Source organism: Pleuronectes platessa, chromosome 23, assembly GCF_947347685.1.
Source record: "Pleuronectes platessa chromosome 23, fPlePla1.1, whole genome shotgun sequence".
Taxonomy (NCBI): domain Eukaryota; kingdom Metazoa; phylum Chordata; class Actinopteri; order Pleuronectiformes; family Pleuronectidae; genus Pleuronectes; species Pleuronectes platessa.
In genome coordinates this window covers 10,347,952-10,362,159 of record NC_070648.1, presented here as the reverse complement: position 1 = coordinate 10,362,159, position 14,208 = coordinate 10,347,952, and the positions used below count along the sequence as shown (strand labels likewise).

At 42.1% G+C, this 14,208-nt stretch overlaps 2 protein-coding genes across 2 annotated transcripts in view; both read left to right on the top strand.

The window, feature by feature from the left end:
• Positions 1-6,972: 6,972 nt before the first annotated feature.
• LOC128430287 (eukaryotic translation initiation factor 4 gamma 1-like) lies at positions 6,973-9,050 on the top strand. Its single transcript, XM_053416318.1, has 2 exons — positions 6,973-8,178; positions 8,344-9,050. Exons 1-2 carry the CDS (start codon positions 7,963-7,965, stop codon positions 8,848-8,850), a joined length of 723 nt encoding a protein of 240 aa, XP_053272293.1. The 5' UTR covers positions 6,973-7,962; the 3' UTR covers positions 8,851-9,050.
• Positions 9,051-12,767: 3,717 nt separating this feature from the next.
• dnah2 (dynein, axonemal, heavy chain 2) overlaps positions 12,768-14,208 on the top strand; it is a 55,493-nt gene continuing 54,052 nt past the window's right edge. Inside the window, exons 1-4 of the mRNA XM_053416221.1 lie at positions 12,768-12,800; positions 12,959-13,123; positions 13,242-13,476; positions 14,059-14,169. Coding sequence (XP_053272196.1) covers positions 12,768-12,800; positions 12,959-13,123; positions 13,242-13,476; positions 14,059-14,169 — 544 coding nt within the window. The remainder of the gene's footprint in view (positions 12,801-12,958; positions 13,124-13,241; positions 13,477-14,058; positions 14,170-14,208) is intronic.

The window sequence follows — 14,208 nt, the reverse complement described above, 5'->3', positions numbered from 1 at the left end:
GTGTGTGTGTGTGTGTGTGTGTGTGTGTGTGTGTGTGTGTGTGTGTGTGTGTGTGTGTGTGTGTGTGTGTGTGTGTGACACTGACCACAGTACATTCACACTCGGGCCCCAAAAACACTAACTCTGTGGCACAAAAACTGATTAATATCAGAATGATGAGGTTTTGAAATACAATCAATAGATTTGATTTACAAACTGTAACGGACAAAAATTATTCAAGGTATTAAAATGAAACAATAAATATATCAACAGTATAACATAGTGTTAAAAATCAAAAAAAGTAGTAAAATGTAGTTATAATATTGCAAAAGTGTTAAAACCACTAAATGTATTAAAATGTTGCAAAAAATGATTAATAAAACATTAAAAAACACCAATAAAAAAAGGAATGATCATTCAGTCCTCCACTCTTGATGGAAGCAGCTTGTGAGGCTCGAGTATAATTAGCAGTTTACTCTGTCTGCCAGAGGAGGCTGTCAGAACACCAGGAGACTTCACTGGTGTTATCGTCTCCAGTGGACGACCTAGTGGGACTTGTGGAGTCTAGAGCCTTGTCAGAATCCCAGGAGACTTCGTCCATGGAGCCAGAGGATCCTGTCTCAGTTGGGCTGACCCTCATTGCAGTTTGGGAGGGGGTCAGACTGGATGAGGTAAGACGATCAATTGCTAAATCAGTCGGTTTCAATTAATTAAACCCATCAGTCCATCTAAGCTGATGTGTTTTGAAGTTCCAGTGTGAAACGACATGTGGTCAATAGTCTCCACTGTCACGTCCTCTCTCAGGAGGCTGATGGAAATGAAGGGCTGCTGCAGATCCTCTCATCCCCGTCAAGAAGCTGTAACCCCTCTAAGAGAGACACAAAGTGGTCTTACATCTCAGCGGACTCCAATTTTGGATGGATCTGGATTTGTAAACAGTGTTTCAGGTCAGACGGTCCAGCTCCCGATTGTCAGATAAATAACTGGTACAGATCCAGTCTGTACGTGTACAGCACATGAGAGAGTGCTCACATGAATCAGACCGTTCACAGAGCTCAGCAGCTCGATAAAGCTGCTCGACAGCTCAATAAAGATGAGAACTTGGAAGTGTGATTTAAAAAAAGGTCCAATGAAGTTTTCAAACAAAGAAGAACATGGTTTCCTCTACCATCAGTCTCCATGATGAACTGTCTTCACCCTCCTCTTCGATGAAGAACAGCTGGCTGTACTTGCCAGCAAAGAGCAGGTGGTCCTCCGGCTGGCCCAGCGCTGCAACCATGCACCTCATCTGCAGGCAGAATAAACATTATGAGAATCACATCCGCCTACATTCTCTATCAATATGAAGAATGAATATAAATTAATTTGGTTAGATGTACACCCTTTGATAATGCAGTTCATTGGGAACAGGTTTTGAGCCGGGTACAGGAACGCCAGGAGGCAGCTGACCCCCCCCTCCCCCCCCCCCCACACACACACACACACATCGACGGCCTCTCTGGATGGAAGGCCAAGTGAGATTTCTGGAGCCCTGAGAAAGAAAGACACGAGCCAAAAATAAAAGAAAAATCGGTTGGAACGTTTTCAGAGCAGAGAAAATAATGAGGCTAAACAGATACTGTGCAGGATGAACTCACCTCTACACATACGGCTGGGCCTCCACCCCCAGCTCCACTTGAGACGCCATCATAGCTCAATCAAAGGCAATCGACTTCACCCTGAGCAACTGGTCCTGCAGGTGGACGAACATAGCGTCGTCCGGTTTGATGCCTGTGTGCAGGATGCCAAGATTCTTCAGGGCATCCAAGACCACCAAGAGCTGCAGGAACAAAAACCATTTAGAATGTGCTTTTGTTGGTTGTTAGGTTTGTGTTTTTGGTCTCTCATTAGCAGAAGAGTATTTGTTTTATGACGCATTGATCCGAAGCCATGTCACTGAGTTTCAACATGGCTACCTGGAGGGAAGAGGAGGCATGACAAGACTATCAACAGCTTTTGTGATCAGCAACATGTTCTGATGGAGTGCAGGAATATAAACAAAGACTTCAGTCTTGTACCATTTGCTCATTTCACAGCGGCCCTTCTCTTTGGTCCTGAGGTTCATGGACTCTGCCATTTGCCAAACCTGCCTTCCCCTATGAAGTCCAGGACTGAATCGGAGGAAGAGCTGCTGTGAAGTGTCTCGCCTGCATGAACTTCAGGTGCTGTCAGTGCCACTGAGCCAGGAGCTGATTATTGCTGGATGTACTGTGTGTGTGTAGTGTGTGTGTGTGTGTGTGTGTGTGTGTGTGTGTGTGTGTGTGTGTGTGTGTGTGTGTGTGTGTGTGTGTGTGTGTGTGTGTGTGTGTGTGTGTGTGTGTGTGTGTGTGTGTGTGTGTGTGTATACTGTATCTCTGTTGTTTTATTGGAATATTATACATCCTTTGAGGCTGCTGACCCCAGCTGAGCTTCCCTTTTCTTCTGACCACTTGTAAATTAGTCAACTCTCTCTCTCTCTCTCTCTCTCTCTCTCTCACCATGTGTCTTCTATTCTCCCATCCGTCTGTGTACTCTCATTTTACTAAGTGATGCTGTATTTGTCCGGCCTCAGCCTCATCTGGTCCGAGCAACAACAACAGCCCCTCACAGGCTCTCTGCGCTAGTTATTTGTCCATCCATCCTTTCATCCCTCTCTTCCCCGCCCCTCCTTGGCATGGCAGCCTGTCATTATTTCTGAGCTCACAGACTCAGACTCTAATTTCGGCCTGCCTGCTCCTCTGTCTCCGGCCATTTCGTATTTGCTTTCTACACAAGGCTCTGCTTTATATGTGTGTGTTTAGCGGTTACTGTGTATAGCATAACCACTGGAGATTAAGGCTGGATGGAAGAATGTATTTGCATCTGATATGTCCAGGCCGGGCAGCTACCCGAGCCTGTGTCAGCACATCTGCTCTACTCCGCTCTCAAACAATCTTTTTTTTGTCATCACACTGCAGCCATCATAGAACAGTGAAGATATTTGGTCACTGAGCGGTGACTTCATCTGAACCACAGAGGTATCTGACGTATCCGACTTTACAGAAACTTTCAGACGAACAAGTGCAGTCAATCAAGTTGAGGTAAAGGATATTTTGATGCTAATATGCATTTCCAAAAGCTGAATAGAAGAGGACGGAGGGAGGGAGCAACTGAAGGAAATGAAATGAACCTATTCAAACAAATGAATTCTAATGAAGCTTCCCAGACAAGACGTTTGGAGTCAGCATTGTGGGAGAGGAGGCCTGGACTTCCCCACTGGAAAGGACTCAGCCCAGACTCCTGAAAGGGAGGGAGAGAAAAACAAGAGAACGACCCAGGAGAAAGTGAGCCGGGAGGAAGAATGGTCCAGTAATGAGAGAGGGGGACCAGAGGGAGGCGGGGCCTGGGTTCAAGGTTGTATTCAGACTTAAGGATTGTCCCCCTGAAAGACTGAACACAGACTTCCTCAGGGTTTAAGAGCTTCTTTATCAGGCCCAGGTCTGTGTGGGTGTGTGTGTGGGTCTCTGGGGGTCTCTGGTTGAGTGGGAGATGAGGCTATACTCATAATCAAATCGTGCTTTACTGGTAGCAACAGGTACATTTTTATGGATAACAGCTTCAGCTGAAGTGAGCTGGAAGGTAAATGCAGTATGGAAATATTTGTGATGTGTTATTTACAATGGGCTACTAATTACCTCCCTTGTCTAATGAGCGAATAAGAATTGTTTAACCTAGCAGGGTTCGGTTTTGCTTTCTGATATTCTTTAGAAAAGTGCTGCAGTACAATATAGAACCTAATGATATAAATTAGCATTTTTATCGTTTTGGAGCTGACGTTCAACCTGTGAATGCGTCATTATGGTCTCTCCCCCCCCCCCCCCCCCCCCCCCATGCATGAAAATGTTCATACCTGAGGTCTTTGAGAGGCAACTCTTCACTGAGAAATGCTCAACCGGGTTTATCTCAAAGCAAAACTCTTTTTTTAAATTGATGTGTGAACATTTTGTAAATGTCAGTTATATAAAGTTGCAGACCTGAGAAAAGAAAAGATACTTTGCAGACATGGTAGATTGAGACGCCGCTGGGTGCCAAATGATTTTCTGTTTCAAAGCTACTTGATGGGTTTTACCTCGTGCTTGGATTTTTAAACCGGCCTACTTTCACCAACATGCTCTCTTCCCTGTTTTTAGTTTCTGGGGAAAGGGCAAGATTAACAACTTTTGATTCAAAAGTGACTCAACTTTCCGTTATCGACCGTCATTGCTCTTGGACCTAATATTAGAAAAACTGCGGTCCAGTTGATCGTCATTGAATAGAAGTCGACAAGTTGTCCAGTGAGCCTGCCAGTGGCTATGGAGGCGGGGCAGCTAATGGAGAGAGTTCAGAGGCCATTCAAGCAGGTCTGATGTCAAACAATCGGCCATTTAACATAATAAGAAGTCAGTTTTAATGGACTGTTGGCTCCAATCATGGCGAAAAATTTCCTCTGTGTCTAATCTTCATGACTCAAATATTACTACCTTAGTCCAACTGCATCTGCTGTTTTTTTATGGATTGCCTCAAGGCTACTTTTTGCATTTTATAAGTTGCACACTTAAGAGGAGGAAGTAGAGCTGTACAGCCATTTAGAAAGATATGACTGTGCAGAGATGCAAGATCAGTGATGAGTCCATCAATCACGTCTCGCCCATGGGTGAACACGTCCACATTTTCTCAGCCTAGGCTTGGATCTTTCCCTCTACGCAGCGCTCCAGCTCCCTGTGTCAACGTTTGCACCTAATTGCGTCATGGATGTTAATGAGTTTAATATTATTTGGGGAGAGAAGGACTTTAGGGGGCTGGAAAAAGAGATGGAGTGCTTTGAGGAGGTCTTAATACTCCATTGTTTTGACAGGAGAGCATGGTACCTCCCCAGCAGATTTTTGCATTGCTCATAAAAGGTCAGATAAACTGGTAGTTTATCCAAAGCAGTGCAGAAACAGCTTTTTCTTAATGTCAGTATTTCACAGTATTACCCTTCACTGCTCACCAGTCCTTGGGTGGAAATACAACATAAACTACTACAAAACATGACCTGAACATCATTTTATTTGATGGTATTATTTCTGCTTCCACAATTTCATCTTTCTTCTGGAAGTCTAGAATTTATGATAATGACAATTATAAATGTTGAGTTTCCATATACCATTAACATATATTTGTAAACTGGCTAAATATTAGAGATTTAATTTTATGTTTTGCCATATAATATGTTACATAATCAAATTAGTCTTCAGTTTCTCTCTCTGAAATATACAGAAATGATAAGTTTTTCTCTCCACCACTACTTTCCCCTTGTATTCCACTTGAGTCTTTGTGCCACTGGGTGGCGACGCTGGACTGCCACTGTTTGGTGAAGTCCAGATGAGACGACAGCAGAAAGATGTCAGAGCAGAGGCTTTCCAAGGTCATGAATCTGAACTTAGATCTCAACAGGGTTGATTAAAGAGTTTTATATTAAAGATCTATAATGCACACTTGTAAGTTGTTTTTTTTTTTTTTATTACAGTATGTTTTTAAATATGTAGGTGGTGGATTAATGAATCATTTATATTGTTAAGCAAATGTTCTCTTTCTTTTTTTCTGTATTTGACATGCTATTCAAGACATTCTTGTGTATGATGTGGTATGATCAAAAGCCTTGTAAAGTATAAACCAATTCATATATAATTTCCCCATGATATGTTTTGATTGTATGTGCCTCCAGTATTTCTGTGATTGTAATTTATTTTACTCACAACTCCTCTCTGCTGCTCTCATGCTTTACATAATTTCTGTCCCATAAGTCCTGTGACACAATGGAAAATACTGTAAATATTGCTTACCTTTTTCAGATTGCTTTTAGTTCAGTCTGAGACAATTCTATTAGTATTCATTTTTTTATTTATCTGTTTTTTTATTGTGTTTTATGGCATTTTGATCTGTTAATTATAACTTAGATTTTATTGTCACACTACTTACTGTATTCCTTTAAAACATTGTATATGATTGTAAAACACTTGGGGTCAACTCCTGTTGTTTTGAAATATGCTATATGAAGTCATGTATAAATATATTACGCAGGCTTGACTGAAAATGTGTTGGTTCATTTACACAGAGTACCTGCTGTATGTAAATGTAGAATAGTGTGTTTTAGACTGGTATTATTCATTTAGTGCAGTGGTTCCCAAACTTTTTACAGTCTCGTACCCCTTCAGACATTCAATCTCCAGCTACGTACCCCCCCCCCCCCCCCCCCCCCCCCCCCCGACGCACGTATACAGCCTATAACACTTGAAACTTTGAAATTGTCAGGGATTTCAGGACTTATAATAATCGTAGATGACAAAATAATGTCATCTACGAAATTCTTAAGGATCAATTAATCGATTGTCGATTAATTATGCCCATCCCTAGTTTTGACTAACGGTCACTAACCTACCTGTAACTTTTTTTGGCAGTGTAATTATTTTGCTGAATATGGGTATTTTTGGCAATGCGAGTTGGCTATTCAGACTATTTAATATTGCGCGATTATTTATAGCTCAGTTGAAAAATGTAATGGGCTTTTTCACTTTGAAAACGCAGATAAAATGTTCTCCCCACGTACCCCCTGAACCACTTCGCGTACCCCTTGGGGTACATGTACCCCAGTTTGGGAACCGAGGATCTAGATTAACTAGATTTATCCCTGCCTTTCAATAGGGTTTTTAAAAGGACATTTTACTGATTTCCTAGGGAACAATCCTATTTAGGGGTAAGATTTCAAGCATAATCATTTGTTTGAATTGAGTCAAAAAGAAAATGTATTCAATGTTTACAAGAACTATGATCTGGTCCCATCTGTGCAATAAATGATTATATGTAAATTAAAGGCATTTACAGATGCAAGTGTCCATTTTCTAGCAAATGTTGCTATTAACAGAAAGTGTTTTCTTCATTTGCAGTGCGTTCAGCTCTCTCGGCCACCGTAACCATGTAATCCCACCCCGGAGCGGCCGGAGGCGGTGTGGAGCATCAGACAACACCGTGGTAGTCTCACACTAAAACGGAAGCAAGAAGTCCCTCAAACGTGTATCCAACATGTCCGACCTCAGTGTTGTTACTTGCTGAGACGCTACGAGCCGAGATCTTTTTATTTCACTGCCCGCACATTAAAGTTGTCCAGCGACGGTTGAAGGAGCGTTAAAGCTTCAAAATGGCGCAGAGGAAGAAGAAGCTGACGAAGAAGAGGAGACACCCGTTCAATAAAGACACGGAGGCGGACTCTGACTGTACATCGTGCCCACTGACTTCAAACAGCGCTGCAAACGTTTTGCCTGCCATATTAGTGCCAGTGATTTCCCTCGAAGGACACATTTCCACGTGGTGGTTTGACCAAATTAAAACTGTTGTTGTAAAAACTCTTGAAAGCGACACATTTACCAATATGAAACAGGCATTATCGTTCCTTATTAGCATGAACGCTACTAGCCCCCCTATACCCCACCCCCCCCCCAGATAGATTTAAATTGATGTAGATAAATAGATGTACTTTATTTTTGTAACACACAGTTTCAGAAGCATCATCGGGGATTTTTCACTCAAACCGTTAAGTTTGAATTTAATGTATATCTAAATTAAACTTGTACATTTAAAAAAAAATAGGCATTTTCTGAATTTTTTTGAACGTTATCACTCAGGCTTTGTTCCTTTGATGAATGTCACTGAAGGTCACCAAACCAGCAGCCATATACCTTTGAAGTCTGTCCCTACATAAGCGTCAGTTTTCAGTCAGTTTACAGTCAGTTCTCTTCGGAATACTTGGCTCGTTGCACCTGAACTCTGTTCTTGCTCCTGAACTCTGTTCTTGCTCCTGAACTCTGTTCTTGCTCCTGAACTCTTTTCTTGCTCCTGAACTCTGTTCTTGCACCTGAACTCGTTTCTTTGGATTTGCCTTTAAGAGAACTACGATTGATTTGAATCAACATGATCCCAACACAGGTGGTCTTTCTCGGCGCTGCCTCCTACGAGTCCGTCAGCTGCGTCACTGCAAACTTTCAAGCCTTCGTGACGGATCTGAGTCACGAGGACTTGGACGTTGAGGAGAACCTGCAGGAAATGGTGGAGCTCATTTTCAAGAGGGCCGTGAAGAAACCAGACTCTGCTGCAGTCTTCGCGGAGCTGTGTCAACACCTCTCAGAAGTAAGTGATGCATCTATGACTGGAAGCTACTTTATCCTGTTTCTTACTTAGTTGGACAGCTTGTATTTGTATGCAGGTTGTAACCTTAATTTAACACACTGATCACTATGTATGTATGTGAGTTACATTAGTGTTAATATTCCTTTATGGTTTTCTCCTCTTCAGGTGGAGTTCCAGTCCTTGTCCGACTGGTCAGTCAGCGTCTCCTTCAGGTCTCTGCTGGTTAAACACTGCCAGGCAGAGTTCATGAAGAACTTGGACAAGGAGGGCATTCATCAAGAGAGTTGGTCCTGCCTGAAGCCAGTCCAGGACGTGAGGGTCACCGACCGGCTGAGGGAAGAGCAACAGAACACCAAACCTTCCGGTCGCTTCCTCAATATGCTGAGGTTTATTGGGGAGCTGTTCCTCTCCAAGGTGCTGGCAGAGAAATCCATGCACTGCTGCATCAGGAGGCTGTTAAAGAAAGGAGACGGGCCGTCTCTTGAGGGCCTCTGTCAGCTCCTCCAGATGATCCAGCAGGACCTGGAGGTGGTGACGGAAAAGGAAGTGATGGACACCTACTATAACCAGCTGGACCATATGGCAGAGAAAGGGAAGAGGGCACCAAGGCTCTCCCTTTTGTTGAGGGAAACAGTGGATGCCAGGAAGATGGCATACTCCACCCCCCACTAAGTTTTTAATGAAAACTCATGTGGGAAATACAACTTATACACTTATACAACTTATACAGTGATGTTTGTAAATGGACACTAACCCCCCACTGCAACCCCTGCTCCTACTCTGTATAATTTGCACTGGGTGACATCATGTCTGTACTCTGTTTCTGGTTTGTACTATGTTGTCGACTAATGAATAAAATGTTTTAAATTTAATTTGGGTGTTTTTATGTCTTGCATGCAGCTGCCCTCACATTTCAATTAAAACACATGTGGGAAATACAACTTATACATTTCCCTTTTTCCCAATAATCAATGAAAAGCACAGATGCCTGGAGAGTTTCTGGGACAACATTTGACAAAAGTACTTATTCTGAACTGAACATCAAATCCAAATGAGAATTCAGTAAAAAAAACATATTTGATCTCATATTTTATCTCCTAACAGCTGGTTGTGTACCACTAGTTTCACTTCAAGCTGTGAGGATATTCAATATAAGCCTCTGGAGAGTGATATTTATGAATGGACAAAAAGCTTGGCTTTATTATATCATCAGCAAGAGCATGATATTATTTGACAAGGACAGACAAACTGCAGCTTTGTGTTGAATAACACTATTTTCAACCAATCCTTTGGACATTTCAGTGCATGTGTAATAAATACGGCATCAGAGGTCAGACTCCTAAAATTGGCTCAGTATCGTCTGCTGAAACTCAGAGACTCTGTCTGTGAGCTTATGTTTGTGCACTGGACTAAAAATTTGTTTCTTTTGGGAGACAAACTCGCAGCATATTTCAGGATTCCAGTAGCTTAAGTGGGACAGTTGTTGCATGGATGGGTTGGCCTGGCCTGCCAAAATGTCCTATGCACTCACTACATGAAAAGTTGTGCAACAGGCAGTACTGCACTGATTGTCTTCCTTGGCCCCATGAGCTTCTTCGAGTTATGTAAATATATAGTCATCACAAACAAGGCATTCAAATTAAGGCATATTACAACAGTGCTTTAAGGATTTATTTCTCTCATTTGTACACGTATAAAGAATATATTCATCGCTTCATGAGTTCCCAGATAATAGGATAGACAGACAAATAACTGAGATTATTCCTGAATAATGAGCAACTGAGAATTTGAAATTGCAGGACAGTCTGACACTGGGTCCGCACAATACTGTCAGTGTCGGCTTTACTTAAGAGCATGCGATTCTGCTGTCTTCTTGCCATATCATGCACCAAAGAATGAGGCTGTGAATGAATAAATAAAAGAATAAATCATAAATATTAAGAAGTTGGGGAGACCAATTCAAATGAATGGAGGTTAATCTAGATCAGTGGTTCCCAAACTTTTTACAGTCTCGTACCCCTTCAGACATTCAATCTCCAGCTACGTACCCCCCCCCCCCCCCCCCCCGACGCACGTATACAGCCTATAACACTTGAAACTTTGAAATTGTCAGGGATTTCAGGACTTATAATAATCGTAGATGACAAAATAATGTCATCTACGAAATTCTTAAGGATCAATTAATCGATTGTCGATTAATTATGCCCATCCCTAGTTTTGACTAACGGTCACTAACCTACCTGTAACTTTTTTTGGCAGTGTAATTATTTTGCTGAATATGGGTATTTTTGGCAATGTGAGTTGGCTATTCAGACTATTTAATATTGCGCGATTATTTATAGCTCAGTTTGAAAATGTAATGGGCTTTTTCACTTTGAAAACGCAGATAAAATGTTCTCCCCACGTACCCCCTGAACCACTTCGCGTACCCCTTGGGGTACATGTACCCCAGTTTGGGAACCGAGGATTTAGTGTATTAGATGAGTGGGAAATATCAGATTTTTGTATTTTTGTTTTGTGCAATAAGATGATACAAACAAAAGTCAGGGCAATTACAGTCAAAACAAAGGCAAACAGCAGAAACAGGGTATAAAACAACAAGCTGAGATAAAGTAGAAGAAGCTGTGTATGTAATAATGTATCAAAGTATTGGCTGAAAGTTTTGAAATTTTAAGTATACTTTTTCAAGCTAAAAATACACTTAGTTTCGAATATTTTTTTGCAGTATAGTGAAGATGAAAGTATAAATATTTGTAATGTTTAAAATGTGGAGGGGGAGGGGCCAGAACCAGACCGTTAGGACAGACCGTGAAGCTCCCCCCCCCCCACCCCCCGGGCCACCAAACGTTTCCATGGAGACGTGTACAGCCAACACGAGTCCCGGTGAAGCGGAGGAAGTCAGGTGAGGATCTACCGCTGCTGATCTAGAGTCTGTCAACTCGTCTGCTTGTTCCACTTACTCACATGAACCTCACCCAGGTCAGACCAGTCACTGAGACACTACCAGACTGCTTCTATATCAAACGGAATGAGAGTTGTATGTTTTGGTCCCAGTGTGGGCAAGTCCCAGTTCGGTCTGAGCCAACCAGCAGAGAAGCTGACTAACTTGTGGAAGAGTTCAGCTAGCTACCGTGCAAGCTAACTACCAACAGCACCAACGGCTATCGACCGCCACCGGAACCTTATTAATTGGTTTGGTTTTTCATTAGGACCCGAGCACCGACACTGGTGGCGACAGGAAATGTCTTGTTATTTGCAGGTGTTCCACTGTGATGTCCTCTTCCTCTTCCATTGACCGCAACCATGTCAAAGTTTGTGAGAATGGCCGCACACAATTGCTGTAACTTCAATGTACTTTATTCGTCTCCCTCAAACTACATGCGTGTAAAACAGCCCCCAACCTTGACGTTAATATGTTAACGTCATTAAGGAATGGGTGTGGCTAAATATCTGGATGGCGCCCCCTAAAGAGCCGCCCTGGCACCACGATTTGGCCGACTGGTTATATTACTTGATGAAAAACCAGCCATGCGCATTAATACAGCAAATTGTGGATGTGATACATCGAGATACATCGTTGTGAATCGCAATCGAATCATGAGGCTAGTGAATGGCCGACTTCCTCTTGTGTTAATTGTCCCTTCCTGTCGGAAAAGAAGCTAGCTAACAGCTAGTTAGTATTGTACATATTTGTCCTATTGAGTAATGAATTGTACAATAAGATTCATATTTATGCAATAATGCATCAGATGTGCAAAAGCACCTGTGTGAAATTAATGTCCGGTGCTTCATAGTCAATATATACTGTAAAAAGTGATGTAGGAATACCTGAAGTACTGAATGAAGAAATTCATTCACTGCAAAGATATAGAAAATTTAAACTGATTCAATTCACTTTTGACCCATGTTGCACCGCATGACGGACGCAGGAAGTGACGTGTTTGTCCAAAACGCACACACAACACGGAATTTGCGTACAATACCATACACATAATATGGAATTGGATCTAGATCCACACCAACATTTAAATGGGCCCTTCCCCGACCCATAATGCATCGGTCCACCAAGTCTCCTGGTAAACGGTTCAGTAGTTTCTATGTACCACTGGTTACTGACAAACCCAGATTAAAACATATCCTCATTGGCTTAGGGAATAAAGTGGTATGCACCTGGCAAGTAAAAAAATGAGTGGAAAATAAGCATTGTGCAATAATTTGAAAATAACAAATTTTTCACTAATGTTGTAATTTAATCTAACAATTTGGAGAAGAAGTAGAAAGGAAATTCCCTCCTTTTAGCCAGATCTGTTCCAAAATGTAGCTCTTCCCGACTCGTACCACATTCTTTCGCAATGTTTCGTGATGATCCATCATGTCATTTTTATGTACTCCTGCAAACCAACAGATACAAAAACAGAACTTGGCATTGGTAACAAACAGGACCGTGAGAGTTTAACATTAAAATTTGATACATTGATGTGTGTGTGTGTGTGTGTGTGTGTGTGTGTGTGTGTGTGTGTGTGTGTGTGTGTGTGTGTGTATGTTTCATAGGAAAAGGAGAAATATTTGAGGTCGCAACTTTGAAAGAAATGGAGGATGACAACCTAAAGACCCTTCGCCTGGTAAAGCTGGCTCATTAATTGGAATTAGTAATTTCTACTTTTTCTGTCATCACTCCTTGGTATGCACAGACATTATCCAACTAAATAAACACCTTCTGTTCTTTCCCTCCCTCCTTTTCTCCATGGATCCATCTCTTCATCTTACCATCCACTGGAAGTTGTTTACTCGATGTCTGGCTATTTCTGGTCTAACAGAAGACTCGTGGACAGAGGAGAATGAGAGGGCTTTGGATAAATTTATCATGGACACCACTATCACAACTGTGGTGGTCTACATGGACACCAGTGCTAAACTTCGGGTGGAGTTTTCCATGCCCCAACCGGTACAGCACACAATACTCTTTTCATACAATACTATAGGGAATGTGCTTCACCTTAGAGATTTGTTGAGTTCTCCTTCTGTTTCTCTTCACCACAACATCTTGAAATTCCTTTTTGTAGGGACAGGTGGCAGAGCAGCTGTGCTACTTTACCCGCAAGCCAGGAGCCATAATCACACCAGAGATGTTTGATACGGATGTACAGGTTAGCACAATCCGCGGCGACTCCACCGAGAGGCTGCTCCACGACATGACCTGTCTGCACGCCCCCGCAGTCGCCCTCAGCATGAACATGGAGAAGAGCATCAAGGACAGCTACACCAACAACATGCACTGCTACTTTGCCAGCCTCACTGGTGGGTACCGGGGGGAGACCTGTGAGAGACAGTTGACTAATAATCCTAGAATGAACCCATAAATACAAGCAATTATTTCCCCCTTGAGGTGATTTCTCATGCAGCTGAGTGGAAAGTAGACTCCTTCTGTCTTTTAAATAGACCAATAGATTAAGTATGTTCTAATATGTGTCAGCCTGGAGTCTGTGAAAGGGACACCTAATTCTTCAAGACATTTGCCCTTGTTATGGAAGTTGTATAGGGAGTTAACTAAATCTGTACCACCAAAGAAAAGTAGTTTTGATAATATTCCCTATGAAAATCTAATTTTTACAGCATAATTATTCGTCAGGCTGCCAAATTGTTTTAAAGATAGTTGATTCTTGACTCCCACATCTCTGCAATCTAGCCGGGAGATTTAATTCAGCAACAGTGAAGCGCTTCCATGACTGTAAATAGTTTTTTTTACTACAAATGTAGGTAAAAGCCAGGATGATGAGATAGAAATGATCAAATCTGTAAACATTGGCTATAAGAAAGTCCCATAGAGCCATATGCACACATGATTCAGAGTAATATTTATGTCATTTTATTTTTAAACAGATGATGTCTATAAGATGGGGGGCAACACAGTCCTGTACATTCCAATGGAAGCCCTACAGAGCAGCCCTGAGCAGGCCAGCAAAGACAAGAAGCTGGTTCAGAGAATGGAGTGTAAGCCTGAGGAGCTGTGAACTTGCGTGCGTGTGTGTG

What these genes read in the sequence shown, in the direction of transcription:
- LOC128430287 (XM_053416318.1), top strand. Translation starts at nt 7,963, where the DNA reads ATGATCCCAACACAGGTGGTCTTTCTCGGCGCTGCCTCCTACGAGTCC. An exon ending in TGTGTCAACACCTCTCAGAA is followed by an intron (nt 8,179 to 8,343) that starts GTAAGTGATGCA and finishes TCTCCTCTTCAG; the next exon opens with GTGGAGTTCCAGTCCTTGTC.